Genomic DNA, 24681 nt, shown 5'->3' on the forward strand with positions numbered 1-24681 from the left:
GACCGAAGCTCACAACTGAATATCTTTAATCTTTGTATATTTAAAAGGGCAGAGTCATGCTATTTTTTTAACATTATAGCAGCCATTTTTTAACATTATAGCAGCCATTTTTTATGTTTCTCCTGTTTTAAAAGTAAATCTTTGGATAAAAACCAATATCGACATCTGATTGTTTATCTGTCCAGTCTTTCTGGGTGGTGGCAGTGATGGCAGCTGTCATTACAGGGGGATGTTGACAAAGTCATGCTGACGACCCCCTAGCTGGACCAACTGTGCTCCCCTGGTTAGTCTCTTATTGCCATGACCACACACGGACACAGGAAGAGGTCTCAATCCATGACACGTGTACTCCACTAGTCGTATTGTAAATACAGAAAATTAACACAGCTTAGACTTAGAAAATCGGCCATCTTTACTTTTACAGTATTGTTTCTCGTTCTCTGCTAGTCTTTAATCTCCATCCAACACTCATCTTGTCCCTGGGACGGGTTAATGAAAACCTTCAATTATAACATAAATCAGTATGACATTTTGATGTATATTTGTTAATTTTATTTACAAACCAAATGTACAGACACTCTATGGGGATAATGGGGCATAAGAAGTAGGATTCATCATCGCTGACAAAAAGAAATGGAGGCAGCACGAACTGAAGGGCTAAAATAACGGCTTTGGGAACAGTAAGGAAATAAAACCAGGGGAAGAGCAGGGAGAAGTGGCGTGGCGAGCCGCAAAGAAAAACGCTTCAGTCGTGATACATTTTGAAGATACAGCTTTTGATGACGCCCATGTATCTGTCCCACACAACCTGATGTCTGAGGGCAGAAAAAAAGAGACAAAAACAGAGCAAACTGTAAGTAAAGGGAGAAAACAGCTATTGTAAGTATCATGGCAAACTGTAATTGTGAAATCTGGGTGAAGAAAGTAAATGAGGCCATCTTTGTCCACTCAGTGTAATAGTGTTGGGCGGGGGGTCTATTTCTCTTTTTATGAATATCTCTTTGTTAAGCATGTAGTGGTGCAGGGCTGTGTAAACCTTTAACTACATTCCAGAGTGTTTGCAGGAGAAACAAGGTAACTACAGTTTAAGAAATCAGGGGCGAGATAGGGTGACACCCACTGGTAGAACAGAGACGTCAATATTAGAGAGGGTTTTAACATACAACTTTAAGCTTGAGTGGCTTTAAAGACTGCCAGACTGTGTATGATATGCAGGTACTGGTGAGGTTTCTCCAAGAGCTTTTACAAAACGCTGACTGTATTTATAGCATGGGTCGCCCCCTTGGGAATTAAAACCTTGGCAGAGTTGGAGCTCTACATGATAAGAGTAACAGAATAAAAACACATGAACTCACTTGAATGTGTCAAGTATGTGTGCAGAGTTGTTGTAGTGAGTGAGGTAGAGTTTGACGTCCGCAGCTGTCCATCGGTCTGAACGACACGGCTCAATAAACTGGGGGGGGAGGAGCAGTTGAGACGTTACATCACACCATCTCAAAAGCAGACTGGCCTCAGAAAAATGGGTTGAATGATCTCACACAAAAAGAAAGAAACCACATGTTGTAGAAGTACACACCTTCTCCACAAGATCAAGGAAAAAATCTCTGACATCTTTTGTGTTGGTTAACTTAGCGGCGATGTTGACAAGTCCCCTGGAAAGATTCTATAACAAAAAAAAGGAAATACTCACTTTCAAAAACCTTTTGCTTTTATAGTAGGAGTTACTGATTACATTCTGTATATAATGTTTCTCACCTTGAAATTAGCCTCCATCTCAGTAAAAACTTTAGTCTTCCCTCTGAGAGCTGTACACACCAAACTGACCAGAGAGGAGGGAAAGCAAAAAGAGAAATTGTCAATAGGAGAGTGTGGAGAAAATTGTAATTAAAAGCCAGTAAGAAAATTCAGTAATCAGCAAAAATGTGCAGTTTTTTCTGTGTTTTTGCTTTTACCTTTTGTGTTGATCCAGCAGATCTTTGTCAGTGATTAAAACCTTCAGTTCTTTCAGATCTTGTAAGAACTCTTTATCCAGATCCACGTCCATGTCTTCCACCATGTTATCTACAGAGGAAACTCGAGTCAAACACTGCAAAATCAGTTCAAAGGAAGCCTAGTCTCACAACTTTTATCGCTTCATTGTCTTACAATTATTATCAGACTATGACCAACCCAATTATAATGTTTAATTTAACTAATTGGTAACTACAACATTTAAATGCCTCTTCATCCTAAGGAGGATCTCCAAAACCTGAAGGACCTCTAGTGGTCAGTGTGTTTCACTGCAGAAAGCACTGCTCTAAATGTCCCAGATTCATAATTACCAACATAAACAGCATACCTCTTGTTCTTATGCAATTTCTAGACTTTTCTTAAAACAGTTTTACATTTTGGCTCAGTTTACAGTTGTTAACTTTTCCTTGCATTAACCACTAATATTAACTGATCTGTAAGCCTCAAACTAAGACACTTTAAGAGGATTAATAAATGTTGCATAACTGATTTTAATGTTATACATGTCCCTTACATTTCAGATAAAAAATGGCAGCAAACGGCCAAAGGAAACAACACAAATGGCTCACCAACAGCCCCAACGGTCCAGTTGCTGATAAGCTGGCCAGCACAGAAAGCAAAGTCCTGGAACGTGAGATAATGCAGTTTTCTTTTCCCCGTCTCAAAGCGATTGTTGGCAAAGAAAACGATGGCAGCATAGTCCCTGAAAAAGACAAATCAGCATTGAAAGAGCTAAATACAATCAGTCATAACATAGATTTTTAACTGGTTTAACCACAATTCATTTTCAGGTGCAGTTTTTTTTTAGCTAGCCTAAATTCAAACCCATACAGTAGTTTATCTTAAATCACTACAAAATAATGTTTTTGAAGCAATCCTTTAAAGCCTGAGGCAGGGAGATCTGTGCTCCGTTCTTACTAATTTTTACCTTGCAAGCTTGTCAGAAAGAAGAAAGTGCTGACGTATGTTCTCCACCAGGGGTCCCTTCAGCTCTTCAACGACTTTGAAAACACGTTTGAAGTTGTCAAACTAAAATTAAGCACATGTTGAAGGACATTTTATAAAGTTAGAACCCGACTTGTATAGAACACAGTAAAAAATGTATCATGGAAAACAAGAGCTGTTCATTTTAAATGTTGAAAAAAAGAGTGAAAAACGCAGCTTATAGGAGAGAATCAAACAAATATAAAAGAAAGTACAATAGAATGTCTTTGTTAATGAAGGCATCTTTAACAGTAGACAGTGTTCCAAATGTTTCCAACAATTTTCAATCTTAGTCATTTTAATCAAGGTGATCAAGGTCTCCGCGACCCTGACGGAAAAGCGGAAGAAGATGGATAGATGGATGGATGGATGGATGGTAATCAAGGTCTGTAACATTTGGTTTGGTTTTATCCCAACTTTAACCAAACTTGGTTTTTGGTATATATTTTAAATAGATGGAGGATTGACATAATCTGATGTCTGGGTCCTTAGAGAGAAGATATATTTGCAATGTTCCCATCAGACAAATAACATCTGAGAAACAGTTTATTTTAATGTAAATCTGACTTATTCAGGGTTCATCTGTTTTAATATCCAGGTCTGTTTCTTTTGGAGGGAAGGATATCGATGCTGTTTTTTTTTAATACATTTCATAGAGCGACTAAACGTGTTAGTTATTCTTTTCAACAATAGCATCAGAAAATGACATATTTTACTTTTAAACTGCTGACAATCTGAAGAAGTGAGTACTGAAGATCGAATAACGTACGATAAAGATTAACAGTCATTTTGATGTTGTGATGCTCTTACCTGTCGTCTGCAACTCTTCAGTGTCACACTGGTCTTGGCACTGATATCATCCAAGTCTTTCTTGGTTCCTTTAGAGAGTTTCTTTCCCAGGACCTCACGGACAAATGCATCATCGAAGGTATAGTATCTATTCAAGGAAAGTCATAAGAGGAAACTTTAAAAAAATACATTTTCATTTATTATGTTAAGAAGAATGAATAAATGAGTTACGTTTAATAACAAATACACAAAGGCCTTGAGAAGTTAAATGACAGGCTCACAGAAGGGGCATATTTTAAAGATCAAAAAATACACTGAACACATTAGATAATTGAAGAATTGAAGAGAAAATTATTACTGCACCTCTCGATGAGCATGGATTGTCGATGGGGAGGGATCTGAAACAGCAGCTGGTTGCCTAGTTTAGTTGGACTGTGCAGCAGACGCTCACACATCTGAAAAGTTCTGTACTGGTCCATGGTGTCACTCAGCAGAACATCTGCACTCGCCTCACACTCCTCCATCACTCCTCCGTCTATTCGTACCTTCACCGCATCGAACACTGTTGGACGGATCAGACAAGTATGATGATCCCACTAAAGCTGAAGTCATGAACTGTACTATTACCTCTGCTAACAAAGCTACTGGTGTGGTGTGAATATACAGCAACACTGACTTGTTTTTCCATCATTATTCTCAACATTGGCTCCAAGTATATTGCACAGGATGAGGTTCTGATGACAAAATACAGTATGTGCGCAGCAGAACTCATTATAGGTTTAATTATCTTAATCTTTACCCATTTTTCAGCAACCCTACAAAATCACACGATGCCTATTAAAAGACATTGAGATCAAAATATCTTAATTTTTAATAATTAATAAATGAGATACATAATTTGATACATTAAAGTATCCAAATAGTAGAAGAGAATATTGATGCAAAAATGACTATCCTCATGAATATTGTGAGTCATATTCCAATTTCAACAACATAACATAATTTGAGTGGCAGTTGGAATTTTTCATTTACATTACTTATACTAATCTTTGTGAGAGAAAACCCCAACCAACCTGGACCCTGTTTAAATACACCTACTCAACAGTATAGGTCACAGTCTACTGAAGAACACTGTGACCCATAGTCTCTGTTGTGACTCATACCTGTGTATCCGTCCAACCAGAGCTGGTAAACCTCTTCATCCATGATAGTGGTGTTGCCCACGAAGACATCCAGCTCCATAGTCATCTGTGTAGAGGCAAAATAGAGAAAGCAATTAGATCAGGGGATGACCATTATCTGTTTATCGTAAGTAGCCATCAACAACCATATTAGCTCATTATAACACACACTTTACCTTGTTTGAATGTTGTTCCGACCAGTATTAGGCATAAAGCTACAATAAAAGCTGAAAGGCGAAGTATACCGTTGAATATTATTGGATGAACTTAAATATTCTTTCCATGGCGTCTAAATGAGCTATCTTCCTCCCTTAAAGGTTAGCCTCTGATGCTAGCTATGACGCTAAGCTACCAGTGTTAGCGCTTACTAAACTGATAACCAGACAACGAAAGGTTAAATTAAGACCAAACTAACTCGATGACTTAATCGGTTAATCAGCTTAGGTGGTCTAAAACACAAACATTTACCAAATGATATTGCTATTGGTGCTCAGTGTCAACAACACCAGGCAAGCTTAATATACTTCCGGTTTTATTACGTCACAGGAAAGGCTCTACACATTTCTCACACAATTCATACTTGGTCTGTTTTATTTTTGTCACTTATGGTTGTTGTTTCCTTCATAGACTTTAAAGGGCAAATTTATGCACACACACACACACACACACACACACACACACACACACACACACACACACACACACACACAATCGTCCAATAAAAGTGATGTAATCTGTTCAGTACTCAGATATTGTACTAAAGTAAAATTAGAAGTACCAAAGAGGAAGGAATACTATGTTACAAATACAAGTCCTGCAATCCAAATGTTACTCGAGTAAAAGTACAATAGTATTAGCATGAAAATATAATTAAAGCACCGCAAGTAAAAGTACTCATTATGCAGATTGGACCATTTCAGAATAATATATATGATATGTTTTGATTATAATAATTGATACATTAATGTATCACAGCTGGTAAAGGTGCAGCTAGTTTTAATGACTTTGAATGCAGCAGGGTAGCTTGTGAATGTTACTCCAGGTGTAACTGAAGTCTTTTTTAAGTGTTCTTTATATTTAACAAGTTACCAAACGTATTATATGAATCTAGTTAAGTAAACGAACACTATAAACCTTAGAAGTTTACTGGGGTACAAGAAAAAAAGTAACAAAACATGTAAACACTCAAGTAAAGTCCCACAAACTTGCACTTAAGACAGTAAATGTACTTACCTACCTCTACCCTTTGTTTGATGAGTAATGTTATTTGTAGAATGATATGTTTCCCAAATAGACTGTAGTCAGCTTTCTGTTTGAAAAAGAAATGATGCTTTTATTCTGAAACGATCATAGTGGTACAGTTGTTTTTCCTCTAGCAGCATCCGGTTATTGCCAAACCTCCCCTGTCAGAGCCGTTAGCTTCAATCATGGGTTTCTGTGCTTCGGGATTCTAAGTGATCTGCGTTTGCCGTTTGTTGTCACTTACTCGTTACCATGACACAATGGAAGTTCCGTTCGATTATGGCAAAAGTGGTTCAACGGTTTTGTAGGTTCCAGTGCTTCAGTTACAGTAGAGCCAACGTAGACATGTAAACATGTGTAGGTAAAATGTGGATCAATTCCCAAATTACCCTTAAACTATGCGTTGTTATAATAATACATAAATGTAATCCATCTTTGTCATTAGTATGTAACCGTGTGAACTCAGGAGAAGGCGCATTTTCTGATCAATGAGTATTGCATAGGCGCAGACCAAATTGCAGTGTAGAGAAAATTGACGATTGGTCATCAATAAAATAAATAAAAACAACATTGGACATGGTTGTGTATGCTTCGATTAAATAAAATAGATTTTGGGAAAGGGGTGGTGCATTGAAAATAAGCTACATCAATTTGTCAGAACACCAATAGAAGGAAAGCATGATAACATTTTCTACATGCTGATTGGTTATAGTAAATGCATAGAGAGGATAATAAACCCTACAAAAGCTCAATGATTGGGAAGTATATCACTTTACAGTATACACGCAAGATCATCACCAAACACAAAAATGCTATTCATTTAAAAACCGGAAAGCCATCAATGGCCTGAAGAAACAATGGACGATTTGAAGACTCAAATTACCCTTTCTGTCCTTCTATTTGTGCTCTTATTTTAAAATGTGTCAGCTCAGAGAAAGGACTCTGTGTGACCATCTCTGTGATTTGCTTGCTACGTGTACACAATCTGCTCTCTTTTCCTCCGGCGATAATCTAAATAAATCCTTGCAAATCCCTATACTCGCCCTCCCTGTCTGTGTTTCTGCATGTGTCCTTCAAAAATCACAACATAAGGGAAAACGACTCAGTCAACATGTCTTTTTATCGGATCCCTACAGCTGCACATCAACACTCTCATTTCTAACCTCACATGACACCCTGATTCCATCCCCAGCTCCCTCTTGCACGGTTAACACCCTACATTGTTATGGCCTCAGTGAAACAATGGAGGTGGGACAGAGGGCGGAAGGATGTGGCTGAATGCCTCAGCATAAACCCATGGAAAAAGCCTGAAGTCACACTTTCCGCATGTGTTCTTTGAAAAGAAACGAGCCTACAACCAGAGTCACCCTTGATACAACTGCACTGTAAAGTAGATCTTTATTTGTGGTGAACTCTAAAGGCTTGTAGGGCATATATTTGTATAGGCCTATTTCATGTGCAAAGGTTTTGGGATAGTCACAATGGTCAGTTGGCTAGTTTTCAATTATAAGTCTATTCAAATGAACAGAATACAGATGTGGAATTGCACATGCCTTTCCTACTTATTTTCTTTGTGGTGTGTGCTAATCCATCTTGTTTTGGTTTCATAGAATAAACAAAGTAAAAGTATGTTTTTAAATCCAAAGGGGGCGCACAAGTTCCTCACTGAGAGCACATGGAGCACATCTTCACCTCCATATCTTGATGTTTTCATAATGTTGCTGAGATGGCCGGATTCAGTTCATCTAAATCACTGAGACGATCGATTCTACATGTTGCCATTTACTACCATGTCAAAAGGAAGCAATGCGAATTGCCACTCCAAACCTCAGAGGAAACCACAAATATGTTTGATTACTGTCTAAACGACTTGTCAAAGCAGCAGTCGTCCTAAAACGCTAAGCTTCCGGAAAATCACTCAAAAATAAAATCAATGCTATTGAGGAACATGATTCCTTTGGATACGAAGTAAGACACCATCAATACAAACACAAATTACAACAAACAAAGCATCTAAATTCTAGTTTAATTCAAAACATTTTAACTTACTTCATTACAGCTTTGAATATTGGTGCTTTTATTTCAAAGGCGCTAAAGGAGGACTTCCTGTAATGTGTGAGCTTGACACGCTGTTTAGCGGAATCAGAGCCATGAAAGTGGCGGAGGCGGACATTGTTGTGGTAACAGTCCAGCCCCAGAGGATGAGCAGCGATGATGCATTTACCGTGATCGGATAAAAGATGAAATAGGAGTTTGGTTTATTTTGTTTTCGAGTTGTATTTTTATCTATGGAATGAATTATTTTTAGAAAAAGCTGCTGCAACGCCACCACCACCTGGGAACAGAGTTCATTCAGCCGAGGCGAACAGAGCACAGCCTGCTGAGACGATGCCAGCGACGTAAAACCATAACATCTGCAGCAGGGTGTGCATCGGAGGCTGCTGGATTAAGCGTCCGTGGATCAACCGGGCCTTTTTTTACACACAGTAGGCCCACACAAGAATTCATCAGACGGCCACTGCCTTCAAAATACTGCGAGAGGAGGTAACATCGGGACAGTTGTATTCCTGGAGGCCTTTGGAGCACACAGCTTGCTTTGCGAGGATGACAGATTGACATTAATGTGGGTTTCATCCACGACCTCATTAAGACATCAACCACGAAAAACAGCCACTGGGTTCGGCACACATAAGGACTGGAGTCACAGCGCCTTGAAAAAATCCTTCTAAGTAAAGAAATCACATGTTAGTGCCATGATTTGGCCTTCGGTGCTGTAGTAATTGCATAGCCTATATATATATATATATATATATATATATATCTTGAAAATATGCAGAGGAGGAGGATGTGATGGCTCTGTGTTGAGCATTGAAGCATCCAGTTACATCTCCCTTTCTACAGATTCTCAGGTAGCCTACAATTTAGGTGTAGATTTTTTACATAGAAAATGGGTAGCGAAGGGGAGATAATAAACAGAGAACTGTCAAAGATGTCGGACGAGGATTTGCTGGCGTGCTCCAAAGAGGAGCTGGTGAGCCGGCTACGTAAAGAGGAGACGGAGAAAATATCAGCCCTTATTCAGCGTGGACGGCTGATAAAAGAGGTAAATAAACAGCTGCAGGGACACCTCCTTGAAATCAGGGAACTGAAAGTCATCAATCAGCGCCTGCAGGAAGAAAACGTGGAGCTGCGGGACCTGTGCTGCTTCCTGGACGACGACCGGCTCAAAGTGAAGAAGCTGTCCAGGGAATGGCAGCTGTTCGGGCATCACGCAGCCAAAGTGATGCGGGAGGATCTGGGCGGTTACTTGAAAAAGCTCGCCGACCTGGAGCGTATGCAGGACGGGCTGGTGAAGGAGAATTTGGACCTGAAGGAGCTGTGCCTGGTTCTGGAGGAGGAGTGTGTCAGCAGGAGTGACTCCAGCCCCGGAGGCTCCAGCGAGCTCAACCTGCCTTGCATGGTGGCCCGGGACCTGGGGGACGGGAGCTCCAGCACAGGAAGCGTGGGAAGCCCGGACCAGCTGCACCTGGTGTGCTCACCTGATGACTGATGCCAGGTTTATGTCAAATAAGGAAATTGTAGACTAGGGGTGTTGTGATTAATGGAGACAGACGCTTTGTCAGACAGTACAAATCAATTTGGTGCAAAACAAGCATTAGGGCTTTCTGAATGCTGCAAAGATATGTGTGCCACTAATCTACCACTATGAACAATTTCAGGACTTTACAAAGACATTGACTAGATGTTTTCCAGATGATAGTGTACCTACCTTTTACAGTGTTTTTTTTTCTTCTAATGACTCCTCAGTTTTTGGGAAATTCTCCTTTTTCAGTGGTCTGTTGTCTAAAAAAAGAAAAAAAGAAATGGGACCAAGAAAGTGGGTCACATAAATGTATCTCATGCACTGGACTAGCCTACACTGGTAGAAGCCTTTTTTTCTATTGCACTGGACAGCGTTACAACGGATCTTTAAATCACAGATCTAAAGAGACATTTCAATCCAGTTTTGAGCCATATTTAGTCACTGAATTCCAATAGCACTGAAAAAGATGAGTTGTGATAAAAGACAAAAAAAGAGACTATTTGATATTTGCTTTTGCTAGATGCCCAATAATGTGTAATATTTTATGCACTCTCTTCCTCAGGACAGGATTGGAGTGCCATATGTGCATGATGATTGTCACAATTTGTACAGGCCTGTTAACCAGTCTGATGTGAAGGCCCTTCAGGTTTCATGTGAGTGGGGCTGCTTTGCATAGAGAGCCTGGGCAGAGCCAGCACACGGGTCATAAAGTTTTGGATCAGACATGATAGATGTCCTTGGACCTCACTCAGAGCTGAAGCGAACAAGTTCTGTCACTTTTTTAAAAATCCAACTGGAAACTCTTTGTATCAAACTGGAAGGTCTACAACTTTTAAGGATTTGTATTCTATTCAAGCTGTTTAAATCCACTTGTATTACATTTTTATTACATTGTTTTTGATGTTTGATTAGCATATCACAGAGTTTGTTTAAGTTGGCCACAGTCAGCTTTGTCTTCTGTATTTCATGCTTTGTATTTACCCTGTAACATTTGGGATATTCTTAACTTTGACCCTTCTTTATCTTGATTTATCTGTATTAACTTGCATAACTAACCGATTTCAGTTCAAATCATAGATAATGCACATGGATTAGAAAAGATTTATTTTGTCGTTAGCTGTTTTATTGGTGGGCTATGCTCGTAGTGCATTGAAGAGCTTCAAATACAGTGGGTATGACACTTCAGCTGTTCTGACCTTTCTTTGTGTGTTTGACTTTGCAGAAACAAGCATTTACACATTTAAACATGACACAGAAACAAAAGATTGATTTCTGCACTTGTTTTGACCTTCATGTCTAAATGACTGCGCGTGATTGATGCTCCAGCCATGTCACAGATACTGACTTTATGGATGTTCATCAGTTTTATTTTTGGATCCCTATTTGCACAGTCTGGAGGGCTGAACAGGGCAGTAATGCTTTCAGCCACTTAGTGATGCACGAAAGTCCTTTGACAGCAGCGCACATGCTGATTTTTTCATGCTTTATAGTGCTCTCACTCTGACTGTCGTTCAATCCTGTTTTTCTCTCTAACCCCATTTTAGTAGAGCAATCCAATGCCCTCTGAGCCATGTATGTATTAGCAAGAGATTCACTTCATTTTGGAAAATAGAGTAACAGAACACAGTGTTCACATGTTCAGTGTAATTGGCAGCCATCAAATGCTTTTATCAAGTGTCAGTAAAAAAGAGTTGTGATTATTTGCATTATATATTATTTCCCTTATTAGCATTTTCATCTATAAAATGTAAAACGAAAATTGAAAGAAATATTGCAATTATACATTTCTTCGAACCCAAAGTCCTAAACTCAAGACAGTTGCAAATCCTCACGTTTGAAAAGCTGCAAGCGACGAACATTACGTTGAAATTTTGGCTTGATTAAATCCAAATTAGCTGCAGAATAATCTTTTTCAATCGACCATAAAAATAAGAATCATAAGGCTTAAAGTATTGCTGTTCCTGTTGAGGTTAAACTGTGTCTCGGGGTTTGCTATACAAAGTTTAAAAATCTTCTTTACACTTTAAATGTTTCACTGTTTCATTCTTAATTCAATTTGATGAATTTGTTGTTTTTAACATCCCAGGAAAATCCCATTGTTTAATTGGTTGTTTCATAAATAATAACACCATCACAAATGTTACACATGCTAGCTCTTTATTGTCTGTGCAGTATCACTACTTTGACAAAAGATAAAAGTAAGGCACTGCCCGACAAAACAGATCAGAGAAAACAAAAAAATATAGACATATATTACACTCTGGAAATATAAATACGTGATTATAAAATCTATAATAACTCCTATGGCCCAGCCTTAGTGGTCAATCGTTTGCATAGACAATTTTATGATTTATTAGAGGACTTGTACAAAAATAAGGAACTTTGTTTATAAGTACTCGAGGACGTTTACAAAGTGTTACATAACATAATGTAACAATGTTAAATTTGCCATTTTACTGTAATATCACAATTATTATATTCATAGTTTGAGTTATAGTTACTTATAGAAAGCTTGTATTATTAAATCTGCATGCAATGCTTTGCTAATAAACTTCAAACATGTTCATTCTACGTAATAGCTTTTAAAGTGAAAGGTAAAAGACTCAATATTTTTTGTCTTTTGTCAATATGAAAAAAATTGTAACATTTTCATCCAAATAGGGCCACTAATTGGCATATTATCCAAGTAAAGATTTACTTTCTGAAATAACAGCTAATTTTGAAATGCTTGACACAATCATTGTTTTCATTTCACACCCAGAGATCCTTTCTCTCACACATTAGTGTTGTGTCAGGATGATGCGGGCTCTGATCACAGCGTGAGGATGGTCGGGGAGTGCAGGGAGTGATCCGATTGGTCTCCACTACTGCTGCTGCGGCGGTGGGCTATCCCACAGGTCTGTGGGACCTGAGAGTGGTGGATGTTTCCTTGATGGGATGAAGCATGGGACGTGGTGGAGGCGCTGGTGTCTAATGAGGCAGAGGGGTATGTGAAAATCATACCAGCTGTGAAGGGGGTAAGGGATGGAGTGGATGCGAGAACCGGGGTGTGGAGAGACTCTGATTCAGAGGCAGCAGATGAGGCAGCCGATGTTTCACGTTTGGTGGGGATGGTTATCTTCGGTTTAGGCTTCTCCACTTTTTTCGGCTGTTTGGTTGAGGGTCCAGGTCTGCTAAAGTCATGTGGCTCCAGTTTGACGCCTCGCAAAGATGAAATAGATGTATTTGGGTCAGAATCCGAATCTGATTCCTCTATTTTACAAATAGGACGGTGAGCCTCCAGGACCAGCTCAAGCTTATCCTTCTCCTTTTGTAAATCTGCTATTTCCTTCTTCAACTTTGACTTTTCATCTTCCAGTATGTCAGTCTCCTACACCAGGGGGAAAGCAGAAAAAGACAAACATATATGTAATTTCTCTCATGTGTCTTTGAGAGCAATACCTTATATTTAAAGAATTAATGTCATGACATTTTTACAATGTGCACTCACATTTTGCAGTGTGTCTGTTAGCTCCCGACGGCGATTGCGACATTTTGCTGCTGCCAGCTTATTCCGCTCCCTTCTTATTCTACGTCTCTCCAACTCCTCATGGGATAGCTTTAATGAGAAAGAAAACAATAAAGTTTAAGACAAGATACCACAGACAAAAACATTATTTGAATGCACAAGTCAGTTCTGAAAGTTAATTTGCTTCCATAACTTCTTTTAGACTAGTTAAACACTTCTTGGGACATTTGTCTATTAGCACCTGTAGATTTATTCTAAATTCACCAAAACTAAACATGAGATAAGGCCTTATTTGCGTTGCATGAAGTTGCAATACAAAACAATTGTGTTGATGTAGCTTAGGAAATTGGGAATTTTAATGGTGATATCGATCAGTTAAAATGTTTTACCATTTGCAGAGTCGGTGTCTTTCCTCAAAATACATAAAAGAAGTTAACATAACGCAGTAGGTATATTTTCTAAATCTATTTAATGTCTAAACATGTCTAATATTGGATTGTCAAACCTTCTTGCTTTGTGTTGATGAACAAACAACTCATTTGAAAACCAGACATGTTATAGTACGTGACCAAGGAGAAATACTACCACCATGTGCGTGTTCTGAGTCATCACAGTGATAGCAGCTAAAGGATTTAGAAATGTCTGAGCTTTTGTGCCTTTTGTAACACCCTAACTCTGACTACATCCAGCGCCTCATTGCAGTTGATCCAATATTTCCCGCACTTTCATTGGTGATGAGTCATGCTCAGATCTAGCGGTGACTCAGGTGTGAGTCACTGAACATGACTTGCCCCTGTGAGTCACATGACAGTTCACTTCCTGTACCATAGAATTACAACTCCAGGAAAAAAACCATGATGTGTGTCAACATGTGCCTGATGAAACTAACATCCATGGTATCTTGTTTTTTTGACACTTAACATTGATCTGCTGCCAAAAAGCAAATCTTTGCAAACAGTGTGTCACAGGTGATCATTTTACTGAATGAGCATTGAGTCAAAGTAAACACCATCAAAGAACATAAACAGTGTGTTTTCCTCATAGGATCAAATTAACTTTTTTTAATAATATATTTAATAACCTCTCCACATAATCTTATCCTTACCCTATTGCCTAATGTATTTATCGGATGTGTAAGTCAAAAGGAAATGACACATACAGGGTATTACACACTAGTTACAAAAATGATTCTGCTTCTCCACACCCCTTACCAACTGCCCTCCGAATAGGGAAAATATGACTCCCAAGAGATTTACTTTAGTACCTCTCAGGATGACAAATATCACTATTTCCCAACAGTAGAAATGCACAACATCCACACTAATCAGTGTCTATAGCAGTGTTTGAATCTTCATAAAGTTTCAGATTCATTAAGTTCTACTTTCTTACATGCTCGTCGTTCCTGCGTCTTGTGGAAGCAGTAGGGTCTGCAGCAGCTCTTATGACCCCTGGTCGGAGAAAATGGGAAGGTGGTGGAGCCAGAGGCCGTGCCCCTGAGAGGGATGGGTAGGGAGGAACTGGAGATCTTGAAGGGCCCGGCGGATGCATCAGAGAGGGCTGAACCAACCACTGGAGGTCCTGGTTGGTTGTGATGGCATTGAGGCTTGGTACAAATTGACTGCTGCCAGCCATTGTATACTTCTGGGTAAAATAGGTTGAAAAGAAAAACACGAATAAAGTGAATTTAAAATTGGATCAATAACAGAACACAACATGTTTGAAGTCTTAATGCCATACAATTAAAGTAAACCATAATTGTTGAAAATAATCAAGATTATTAATATTGAGTTTGACTAATTACAACATGATAAGTGGTGGAAGAAGTATTCCCTTCCTTTACCTACTTTAAAGTAGGAATATCTCACGTATAACATTTCTGAATTCATAAATGAAATCTTGTGCAGAATCTGAAGTTTTATTGTTCAAATAGTTAAGGCTATTATTCCCTTTGAATCACATTGAATGAGTATTTATTTAAATAAAGTATATATATATATATATATATATATATATATAAATAAAATTGTTCATTTAAACTAACAATCTTTGTTTTCTATGTGGAACAAATCTGCTCAAATCATCAGTGTTTTAATCAGGATTTTAAATCCATTTAGTCACATATATATATATATATATATATATATATATATATATATATATATATATATATATTAATCTTGTAGATTGTCAATGTAGAGCCAACTTAGGTTGTACACTACTGTACTTGGTAGATTAGTAGTGTAGGACTGCATATCTTTGTTTTATCATATGTCCAAAGTACAACATTTCCCTCTGAGATATAGTGGAGTAGATGTACAATAAGATGTAGAATCAAATAAAGAACACAAGTAAAATACTTAAGCAAAAGATCAAGATAATATCTGGATTGTCACATTCCTATTGGGTATAATGCCTGTATTGTATTGTACAAAAATGAAATGTAATGTAGCTTGGTATTTACATTTAATACAACTTTTTGTTACTTTTACAAGAAATGTAATATTTTGTATTACTGATTTGACCCCTGACTCTGTGATAACCTGTGGTGTATTTGAATGAAAGTTCACCAACCTGATCCTGCTGTGTAGTTGTGTTGCTGGTGTTTGACCCAGAAGAGCTACCTGTGTACGCCGGGTTGCCTCTCCCTTGATTCCCAAAGTTTCGATACATCCTTTCTGTTTAAATGAAAAGAAACTAGCACCCGACTGGGGATATAAAGCCTTTATCTCTCACGAAAAGTACTTTCGGGATGATTCTCGTTTGTCAATTCAAACTCTGGGCAAGCCCACCTTATTGCGGTAAATCGGTAGAGTCCAAACCGGCACGTCTTCAAGGGGGGAACAAGGAAGGAAATACAGACTTTCTTTTTTTCAAATCGCCTTAAAACCTCCAAAAACGACTTTCAGTACGTCCTCTCGAGCTTAGTCATATATTTTTAACCAAAAGTCTGGGAATGATTGTTAGGTTGTAAACTCTTAAAGCGGCACTGTATGTTCACCACGCCCCTCCGTAGTTACGGGAAATAGTGCTGTCTGGAACCTCTCACGAATCAAGCCACGTGCCGTGACGTCATTGACCATATATGGTGAGAGTTTCCTCCACGCGGGATTCCTCACAGAAACCACTTCTGATGCGTTGGTTGAAATACTACTGCATTTTCCTACAGCAATGGAAGTAGTGTCGATTACATAATAATTACATTACGCATTACGAAAAGGTGATTACATTTTGTATGGGTTATTTACGTTGTACTCCTTTGTCCTTTGCCACATCTATAGATATTAATGCAGATCTGCCACAAATTCTACATTTAGGAATATTATTATGTTCTCGAGAGAGGTATTCATTTAATTTTATGATTGTTACTGACTGAGGTTGCAGTTAATATTTTGCATTGTAATGAAATGTGTTTCTTTTATTCTTCCCTCAATCATGAGCTTCTGAAAATATTGTCGTCACCACCAAAAACTACAACCGCAATAATACACATATAATTAGTTATATTGCTCTCCCTCTCCGACAGTGTCAATCCAAACGTATCACTAGTATCTTTGTTAAGGCAGTGACTGACTAAGATTTAATTTTCTTACACATTTCAGAAATTATAAATATCTTGATTATGATAGGCTACAATAAATGAATTAAATAATCAATTAGTTAATAGCAGACTTTACCAATAACTTACGTAAGCATGAAACTGTGGACTTTTATATGGTATACCAGTACAAACACTTTTACATAACAAAGAGTTAATTCCATAATGTGTTCATTGTATAACTGTCAGGTCTGGTAATAGTTAATACTCTTATTATGAGACAGCAGAAAGAAAGAAATGCTACCATTTAAATCTTAAATATGTATTTTAAGCTTGCCGCTCCAGGATCAGTTATGAAATAGATCATAAAGTAGTGGTAAGGCTGGTAACTTGAGAATAATGGGGATGAGGTCTTTGGTCACTTTCACTACACAACCAGATCAACACACAAGCATGCCTGTGGAGATGATTCATTGCATCGCCACAGTGCTTCTCAATTATTTCACCAACCGTTTCAACAACTGATTTTTACTAACAAGCACAAAATAGATCAGATTCAAAAGCTGCATGCCATAGATCCAATAAGCTTAGTCTGTCACAGCAGCTGCTGACCTTGCAGTCCCCAAGGACAGAGTTCCCGGCAAAGGCTAATTTCTCCTCAATGCTGATACACCAGTGTCTCACATTACTCCTAATTCTACTCCTATACTGTAGGATTAAGAATTGACAATGTTTTTTTAAAGAGACACTGGTAATTCTTTTTTGGGGTGGAAAAAGGAGAATAATTGTGTATTTTACTAATCCTCATCTACAGAGAAGTTAAGACATTGGATCATGGCCTTCTGTTTCCTCATAACTTATGAATGAGAAAAGATACAATAGAGTTAAACTGAAACTGCCGCGAGCATGCCTTGGATTAAAGCATGCCATTTGCTCATTGGTCCATTTCACTACTGAGTTTTAAATATTGCATTTCAACAATATTACAACCTATGATAAAGAGGAAAAACATGCAGGATGTTTAATTGTCAATGTGGTTGATGGTATCATCGGAAGAGATATGGGGTAAAGGTGATAGACTGATGACTAAAGCTTCTGGAATGCTATGATGCCAAACCGGCTGTGTCTCTAATTGTGACAAGTCCCAACATGCTGGTCAACTTTTTTCTCCTGATTGCAGCGTCATTCATTCACCAGCTGCTCCTTTATCTCGTTTTTGATTAGACAATGTGTGCTCATCAGACATGCCCACTTTAGTGAATGAAGTACTGTATTGAATAACTTTTTTGTATATCAACATCTTAGCGTGAATAAGACATAACCAATTTCTGGAGGGGAAAAGGAAGTTTAGATTCCGATTTACTCACCCTAAAAAACTTATTTATTTTACTTTATTTGGTTTAGTGGGTGTTAATTGTTTTTGCTGTGACTGTACAGTGCAAATTCTTACATGCCTAATTGAAGTATGTAAAGTTTACTAGTAATAAAACAAATTAATGTATAAAAAATTGGAATAATATTTAATTAACATTATTCAAATACTGTGAATTGGTGGGGGAAGTATTTTATAACATTTTATATTGTCAGCTATTGAAATAGTATGCAATATAAAAAAAATGAAGATGCACAGTAAAATGTACTAAGGTTATGTAAGTACAATACTCGTTCTGAAGCACTGCCTGTTACAGCATATTGTACAAGCCAACACTTTTCTACAACTGATGAAGTAATAGCAACCACTTGCAAACATGAAAGTAGTAGAACTGCAGCTATACCAGATGGAGCTAATTTACTGCACTATTTGACTATTGTCTTTCTATGTTTAATTAACTTGTTACAAATTTACATTTTCATATAGTGAAGCATAGGTATGGAGGTGCTCAAAATGAAAATAATCAAAAATAACTCAAAATTATTATTTTAGTAAATGTACTTTGTCACCACTCAACAGTTACTTTTTAAATGTATCTTGACTTGATGAATGACCTGTGATGAGTATATAACAATGTTGTAGATGTTTTTTGCAACACAATGAGTATGTCTTATTCATGCTCCTGTTACATCATGTCTGTTGTGATGGTCTTGCTCAGGGGTGAACTGTATGGTACAGTAGTGGATTGAACAGAGCTATACAGTCTCACAGCTTTAAATACTCTGTTATAAGTAAAAGTGCTCAATTCAAAATGTTTCACCTAAGTAAGGGTATGAAAGTATTAAGATCAAAAGATCTCTGCGTATGACCCATTCTAGTATTAGGAGCAGTGGGGAGTCATTAGGGATGGTGCCCGGGGAGCAGTGTAGGGAAAGGGCCTTGCTCTGGGATACCTCAGTGCTACTTGGTCATTTGGAAACTCGAACCGGTAACCTTCCGGTTCCCAGGCCTACTCCCTGCAAAAGCGAGTAGATTTAGGAATAATATTCGATTCAGAATTGTAGTGGAGTGTACTGACTCAAGGTCACCTTAAATAGTACTTAGTACAGTAAATTTACCTGGCTGCTATATCTCCTTCAGGATGTGTATTTTGTAAATTGTGTGTTTTTCTTTATTTTGATATTATTTTTTAAATGCATATTTTCTTTTGTAAAGCTGTCTTTGGCTCTGTTGCTGCTGTAGCAAATTTAAATTTCCCCTCTGTGGGACCAACAAAGGGATTCTGATTCTAAATACTTCTAAGTTACTTCCCCCACTACTGAAAATGAAATAAACTCGTTTATCGCTTAAGTTTAAAATGCAACCAACAAACAGATGAGAATGGGAAAGAAAACAGTAAGATACAAAATAATTTTCACAAGGAAGTCCTAGCAGTACCTGCTGTGTGTATTTGCACAGCTGTGTACTTGAATACTTACATGGTTGTCTGCCACGCAGGCACACTGAATTCAACCAACCGCAGTGGATGGGTGGGATCAGTCCGGTGGTAGCCACGTAGCTAGCTAACAACGTTAGCTGTGCAGGTAAGCTGTGCTCTTCTGCTCCTTATTTACTTCATAATCGTTAACATTATCCATCAATCACGCAGTCTGTACCATTAAAATACTGCTGTTCAATGTGTAGTCATCAACTGTGCGGCTTCATCGATTGTTGGTTGAAAATATGATGTTATTAACTTAGCTTGCCTGGCTATGTAGCTAGCAGTAACTGTTAGCTATCGCTAAATAAGTTTACACGTACTGTTAGTTTAGCTAGTGGGTATTAGCGTAAGCAAAGATAGCATCTTACTAACATCATGTAATTAATTAAATGTGTTCAATGTAAGCTGTGGTATGACATCATAGTGCTTCTTCAAGATGGCAAACATGACTACATGTCGTTTAGCTGAGATGTAGCTAATGTGTGAATGTTTTTATTTTAAGCTAACGTCAGCAAACGTCAACATGGATTTGCCACATCAGGGGTACCGAGCAAGTAAGTGGAAATATCGTGAATCACCGTGTTACTTACAGTTAACTTTTTTTGAACAATTTGACAAATATCCGCCTATGGTTTCAACTTCCTATTTTCGTACCAACTACAACTACTGTAGACACACTGAGCTTAAATTAATCTGTTCCTGCTTGAGATTTATTATAGTCCAGATTAATTGATCTACGTGGTTTGGAAAATATATAATAAACACCAATGTAATACTATTCCAGCCTCCAAACAGTACATGAAGTAAATTCAACACACGACAATCAGAACAAAAACTGAAGATTACAACTTTTAAAAATAGTATTTGTTCAAGGAGCTTTTCTCACCACTCATATTATCTATTGGTGTATATATATATAGATATATATCTATATATATACCGATATATATCTATATATATAGATATAGATCTACAGATCTATATATATATATATATATATTTTAAAAAGTTTATATATGATTAACAAATTAAGTGGGTTTTAGTTCAGTTTATATTTGATAAACTTTTTTTGTGGATAATAAACTGGTAAAAACATGAATATCACCGAAGTTTAATATGTATTAAAATGCCCTTTAAGTATTCCATTGTGTTTTTTCTTTCAACAGCTAAACCGAGAGCTCGTGCAGCTCCCCCCACAGCAGACTCTGTGCTGTTTGATGACACCAGCTCTGCAGCACCAGCAATGAATAGTCAAGGATACTACACTCCTGGGTACAATATGGCAGGACCCCCAAATGACATGCAAGGAGGCGCTGGGCCCCACAACATGTTTGCTGACCCAATGGCCAACGCTGCAATGATGTACGGTTCCACATTAGCAAACACAGGGAAGGATATGGTGAACAAAGAGGTGAGGAACACCCGGATATTAATTGCTAGCTTACTATATGGGGGGATTGGAGTTTTTAACCCAGTAACCTATAAATAAAGTCAAGTCCTAGATTTGCTTATTGGCAGACTTCTACCACACAAATATATATTGGGTGATTCAATCTCAAGTTAATACAGGTTTAGATGAATCCCAAATATACAAGTCTTACTGTGATAAAATAATAGGTCTAATCATGGGGCCGAGTCATAGATTTCCTCCATGTAGGTGTTCTTGTGCCATTTTATTTAATTGTTGTCCGAAAAGGTAACAGTTGGTAAATTAAGCATCTAAATATAGAGAACTACACCGGGATGTACTTTAATTTACACTGTTGAACTACTGGAATGTAAATCTCCAAAAATGACAACACTAATTATATTAGTGTACCTTTAGCTTTATTTGCAGCTGTGCAGAAATACTGGGTTTAAACAGAATGACTAAGGCGTGTCATTGTAAGTGAACACGTCTTCCAATAAAGCAGACGCATGTCTGGTTGCCTTTTAATAAAAAGTAACCGTCTATGAATTACCTCACTAAGGAAAAAAGGTAGGTCATCACAAAGTAAATGTATTGCATGTGGAAAGCAGTTGCATTTAAGATGTAGATCCACTGGATTAGTTACTTTACATAGACTGGGTGTTGCACAGTGCTAAGGGCGGTCACAGCCTCCTTTTTTAAAGAATACCATGACTCAACTGTATTTATTAACTTTAGCAGACATTCACTCTTCATCTGTTAAGTTAATGTTTGCCCTTCCTTTGTCTTTCAGATCAGCAGGTTCATGTCTGTGAACAAGTTGAAATACTTCTTTGCCGTCGACACCAGATATGTGTTGAAGAAACTTATGATCCTCATGTTCCCCTACACACATCAGGTAATCACAGCCATTCAGACTTTGACTACAGCGTTCAGGACGACACAAAACATTTAATATCATACATAACTGCTTGATAATTTTGCCTGGTATCATATTTACACCCACTTATCTCATTGAAACCATGCAAACAAGCTGATCCGCCACTTAATCACCACTCCAGCTTCATTTATCATTTATCATGATGGTGTGTCAGGGTGGGAAAGCGCACCAAGCTCAGTTAGTTCCCACACACTTGAACTTATTGAGATTGTTAATCAAGTCAAAGCCCCAAACAATCTGTGCCCTGATAATGACCAAACTACACAGACCTCGTAAGGCAAGGGTCACAAAAGGCCATACATATATGCTTACACATATGTACACACCAAGAATAATTACCATAATAATTTAAATTATAATTTGAAAATACCTATGTATCATGTGTACCGTTTATATAAAATGTGACATTTTAGATGTCTATTATTTTTAATATGCCATATTTTCTTTGAAGAGCATATTTTAAGTGCTATGTCTTAGTCTGTGTTCACTTCATTTTTACTTTTATTGATCATCTAGGACTGCCGTTAGCCCAAATTTATCATTGAGCTTTAATGTTGTTTAAGTTACATTTCATAAAGTTATTATCTAGTGTGTTTAATACAAACTCAAGTTTTTCCATTTTATAGACTGTTCAGATTAAAAAGCTTTATTGACGACAGCCACTTCTGTATTTGTGTTGTTGTTAGGATTGGGAAGTGCGTTACCATCGAGACACTCCACTGCCTCCACGACAGGATGTAAATGCACCAGATCTCTACATACCGAGTATGTTTTCATTAAATACAGAAAATATCAGTAGCAGAGCATTTTGTGATGTCATATAGTTCATCAAATATACTTCTTGTCTTTTAGCGATGGCTTTCATTACCTATATTTTACTTGCTGGAATGGCCCTCGGCATTCAAAAACGGTGAGTTATTTTTTCATATCTAATTTGCTTATTGATTTGCATGTACGTATTTAAAGTTTAAAAAGGATTGTCTTTTTGTGTGAAGATTCAGTCCTGAGGTGCTTGGTCTGTGTGCCAGCACCGCCCTCGTGTGGGTCATCATCGAGGTGTTGGTGATGTTGTTGAGTTTGTACCTGCTGACGGTGCACAGCGACCTCTCAACATTTGACCTCATCGCCTACAGTGGATACAAATATGTCGGGTAAATGATATGATTATATTTTACAAAGCAAGTTAGTGTAAGGGTTGGTATATAACCAAAGCTCCAAGTTGTTGTGAAATAAAACCAAACTGCTTAGCTGCTACATTAAAGATTTACCTCTGTAAATAAGGCATTTAAAATGATTCATAAATTCATGTGAACTAACTTGTTTTATGCTTCTCTTCTAGGATGATCTTCACGGTGTTGTGTGGCTTACTGTTTGGCAGCGATGGTTATTATGTGGCCCTTGCCTGGTCCTCTTGTGCCCTTATGTTCTTCATTGTAAGCATTAACAACTATATTTATCCATCTCAAATCAAGAAAGTTGTTTTCCTTAACAGAAAACAAAATACATTTGAATATTTCAGCATATTACTTCAAACGGAACATGTATGTTAAAGCGATTACCAAATCTGGTTATCAACCAATTCTGATATATATAACTACTATAATAATTATCTGGTTGAAGCTCACAGTGCACATGCTAAGTGTGATAGATACACTGTTATGACTCATTGTTCTGAATTTGTATAATATAATAACCTTTTTGATCCCTAAAAGTGTGACGGGAGCTCAGGAATGAAAAAAGAAAGGGAAACAAATGTATAAATAAAAGTAAAATAAGACAAAAATACAAATCCAGTGTTAAAATGTAAATAACAAAGCTTTATCCATATAAAAACTGTAAACAACTTTTAACGTTTACAGATATGACATATACTTGTTTACAGTAGAGATGAACAATTGTTAATAATGGATAATACCTGAAGTGCAGGCTTTAAGATGTTTCTGTCTCCGCAGGTTCGATCTCTGAAAATGAAGATCATTCCCTCTACGGACTCCATGGGAACTGGATCAAGTGCCAAACCTCAATTCCGTCTTTACATCACTGTAGTGACTGCAGTGTTTCAGCCCATCATCATATATTGGTTAACCTCTCACTTGGTCAGGTGACTGTGAGGCATTTCATCACCTGAAGTCCAAGAGGATTGGACCCAAAACATTTGGTTGTTGAGAGTTTGTACTCCTGCCTTTATACACTCGTGTGTTGCTAAAATCAAAACAAATGTAGACGGTGTTGAACTACATCGTGTGTTGAGCTTGTCAGATAGAAATGTTGATTCATGAAAAGCTTTCATTGATTTAACCACAAAGTGTACAGTAACTCTGACAAACACTTATTTTTGGCCATCTAACTTTGGGAACACGGGCTTTCATTGTTAGATGTGTTTAATCTCAAGTCAAATTCAGTTCTAGTTCTCTTTTTATATGATGTCCCTGGACATGATTTGCAATATTTTCACCCAGCAGTAAACTCACCCCACAGACATAAAACACACATTACACACATGAGTCAAGTACCATTTTTCTGGTATGGTAATTTTGCTGCATTATCTCTCTTGTAAGCCCTGAATTTTATTTAAAGACATTTAAAAAAGCATGATAATGTTTGGATTTTTGTAGAAAAAAAATAAATATATTAAGCTTTGTGTATTCC

General features: G+C 37.6%; 4 protein-coding genes across 6 annotated transcripts; 2 read left to right on the forward strand and 2 right to left on the reverse strand.

Moving 5' to 3' along the window:
- Positions 1-524: 524 nt before the first annotated feature.
- fibpa (fibroblast growth factor (acidic) intracellular binding protein a) lies at positions 525-5511 on the reverse strand. Of its 2 annotated transcripts, none has more exons than XM_063877323.1 (11): positions 5141-5511; positions 4947-5031; positions 4147-4345; positions 3805-3931; positions 2939-3039; positions 2580-2713; positions 1953-2061; positions 1756-1819; positions 1577-1663; positions 1356-1453; positions 525-815 (listed from the first exon to the last, which is right to left on the reverse strand). In XM_063877323.1, exons 2-11 carry the CDS (start codon positions 5029-5031, stop codon positions 746-748), a joined length of 1074 nt encoding a protein of 357 aa, XP_063733393.1. In that variant the 5' UTR covers positions 5141-5511; the 3' UTR covers positions 525-745. The 2 variants fall into 2 exon arrangements, with proteins under 2 accessions (XP_063733393.1, XP_063733392.1); XM_063877322.1 differs by having other exon boundaries at positions 1953-2073.
- Positions 5512-8337: 2826 nt separating this feature from the next.
- On the forward strand, positions 8338-10974 carry ccdc85b (coiled-coil domain containing 85B). The gene has a single exon (XM_063876318.1). The coding sequence runs from the start codon at positions 9154-9156 to the stop codon at positions 9754-9756; it is 603 nt and encodes a 200-aa protein (XP_063732388.1). The 5' UTR covers positions 8338-9153; the 3' UTR covers positions 9757-10974.
- Positions 10975-11929: 955 nt separating this feature from the next.
- fosl1a (FOS like 1, AP-1 transcription factor subunit a) lies at positions 11930-16251 on the reverse strand. Of its 2 annotated transcripts, none has more exons than XM_063876317.1 (4): positions 15869-16251; positions 14687-14935; positions 13280-13387; positions 11930-13159 (listed from the first exon to the last, which is right to left on the reverse strand). In XM_063876317.1, exons 1-4 carry the CDS (start codon positions 15965-15967, stop codon positions 12602-12604), a joined length of 1014 nt encoding a protein of 337 aa, XP_063732387.1. In that variant the 5' UTR covers positions 15968-16251; the 3' UTR covers positions 11930-12601. The 2 variants fall into 2 exon arrangements, with proteins under 2 accessions (XP_063732387.1, XP_063732386.1); XM_063876316.1 differs by having other exon boundaries at positions 14687-14938; positions 15869-16250.
- Positions 16252-19669: 3418 nt separating this feature from the next.
- yif1a (Yip1 interacting factor homolog A (S. cerevisiae)) lies at positions 19670-24677 on the forward strand. The gene is made up of 9 exons (XM_063875891.1): positions 19670-19787; positions 20187-20238; positions 20851-21095; positions 21886-21990; positions 22719-22797; positions 22885-22942; positions 23028-23183; positions 23372-23465; positions 23985-24677. Exons 2-9 carry the CDS (start codon positions 20208-20210, stop codon positions 24135-24137), a joined length of 921 nt encoding a protein of 306 aa, XP_063731961.1. The 5' UTR covers positions 19670-19787; positions 20187-20207; the 3' UTR covers positions 24138-24677.
- The last annotated feature ends 4 nt before the right edge of the window (positions 24678-24681 follow it).

This window comes from Eleginops maclovinus, chromosome 23, assembly GCF_036324505.1.
Source record: "Eleginops maclovinus isolate JMC-PN-2008 ecotype Puerto Natales chromosome 23, JC_Emac_rtc_rv5, whole genome shotgun sequence".
Classification (NCBI taxonomy): domain Eukaryota; kingdom Metazoa; phylum Chordata; class Actinopteri; order Perciformes; family Eleginopidae; genus Eleginops; species Eleginops maclovinus.

What these genes read in the sequence shown, in the direction of transcription:
- fibpa (XM_063877322.1), bottom strand. Translation starts at nt 5,031, where the DNA reads ATGACTATGGAGCTGGATGTCTTCGTGGGCAACACCACTATCATGGAT. An exon ending in CAATCCATGCTCATCGAGAG is followed by an intron (nt 3,932 to 4,146) that starts GTGCAGTAATAA and finishes TTCCTTGAATAG; the next exon opens with ATACTATACCTTCGATGATG. An exon ending in TGAAGAGTTGCAGACGACAG is followed by an intron (nt 3,040 to 3,804) that starts GTAAGAGCATCA and finishes GCTTAATTTTAG; the next exon opens with TTTGACAACTTCAAACGTGT.
- ccdc85b (XM_063876318.1), top strand. Translation starts at nt 9,154, where the DNA reads ATGGGTAGCGAAGGGGAGATAATAAACAGAGAACTGTCAAAGATGTCG.
- fosl1a (XM_063876316.1), bottom strand. Translation starts at nt 15,967, where the DNA reads ATGTATCGAAACTTTGGGAATCAAGGGAGAGGCAACCCGGCGTACACA. An exon ending in CAACTACACAGCAGGATCAG is followed by an intron (nt 14,939 to 15,868) that starts GTTGGTGAACTT and finishes TATTTTACCCAG; the next exon opens with AAGTATACAATGGCTGGCAG. An exon ending in GACGCAGGAACGACGAGCAT is followed by an intron (nt 13,388 to 14,686) that starts GTAAGAAAGTAG and finishes TTCTCATTAAAG; the next exon opens with CTATCCCATGAGGAGTTGGA.
- yif1a (XM_063875891.1), top strand. Translation starts at nt 20,208, where the DNA reads ATGGATTTGCCACATCAGGGGTACCGAGCAA. An exon ending in AGTGGATACAAATATGTCGG is followed by an intron (nt 23,184 to 23,371) that starts GTAAATGATATG and finishes CTTCTCTTCTAG; the next exon opens with GATGATCTTCACGGTGTTGT. An exon ending in GTGCCCTTATGTTCTTCATT is followed by an intron (nt 23,466 to 23,984) that starts GTAAGCATTAAC and finishes CTGTCTCCGCAG; the next exon opens with GTTCGATCTCTGAAAATGAA.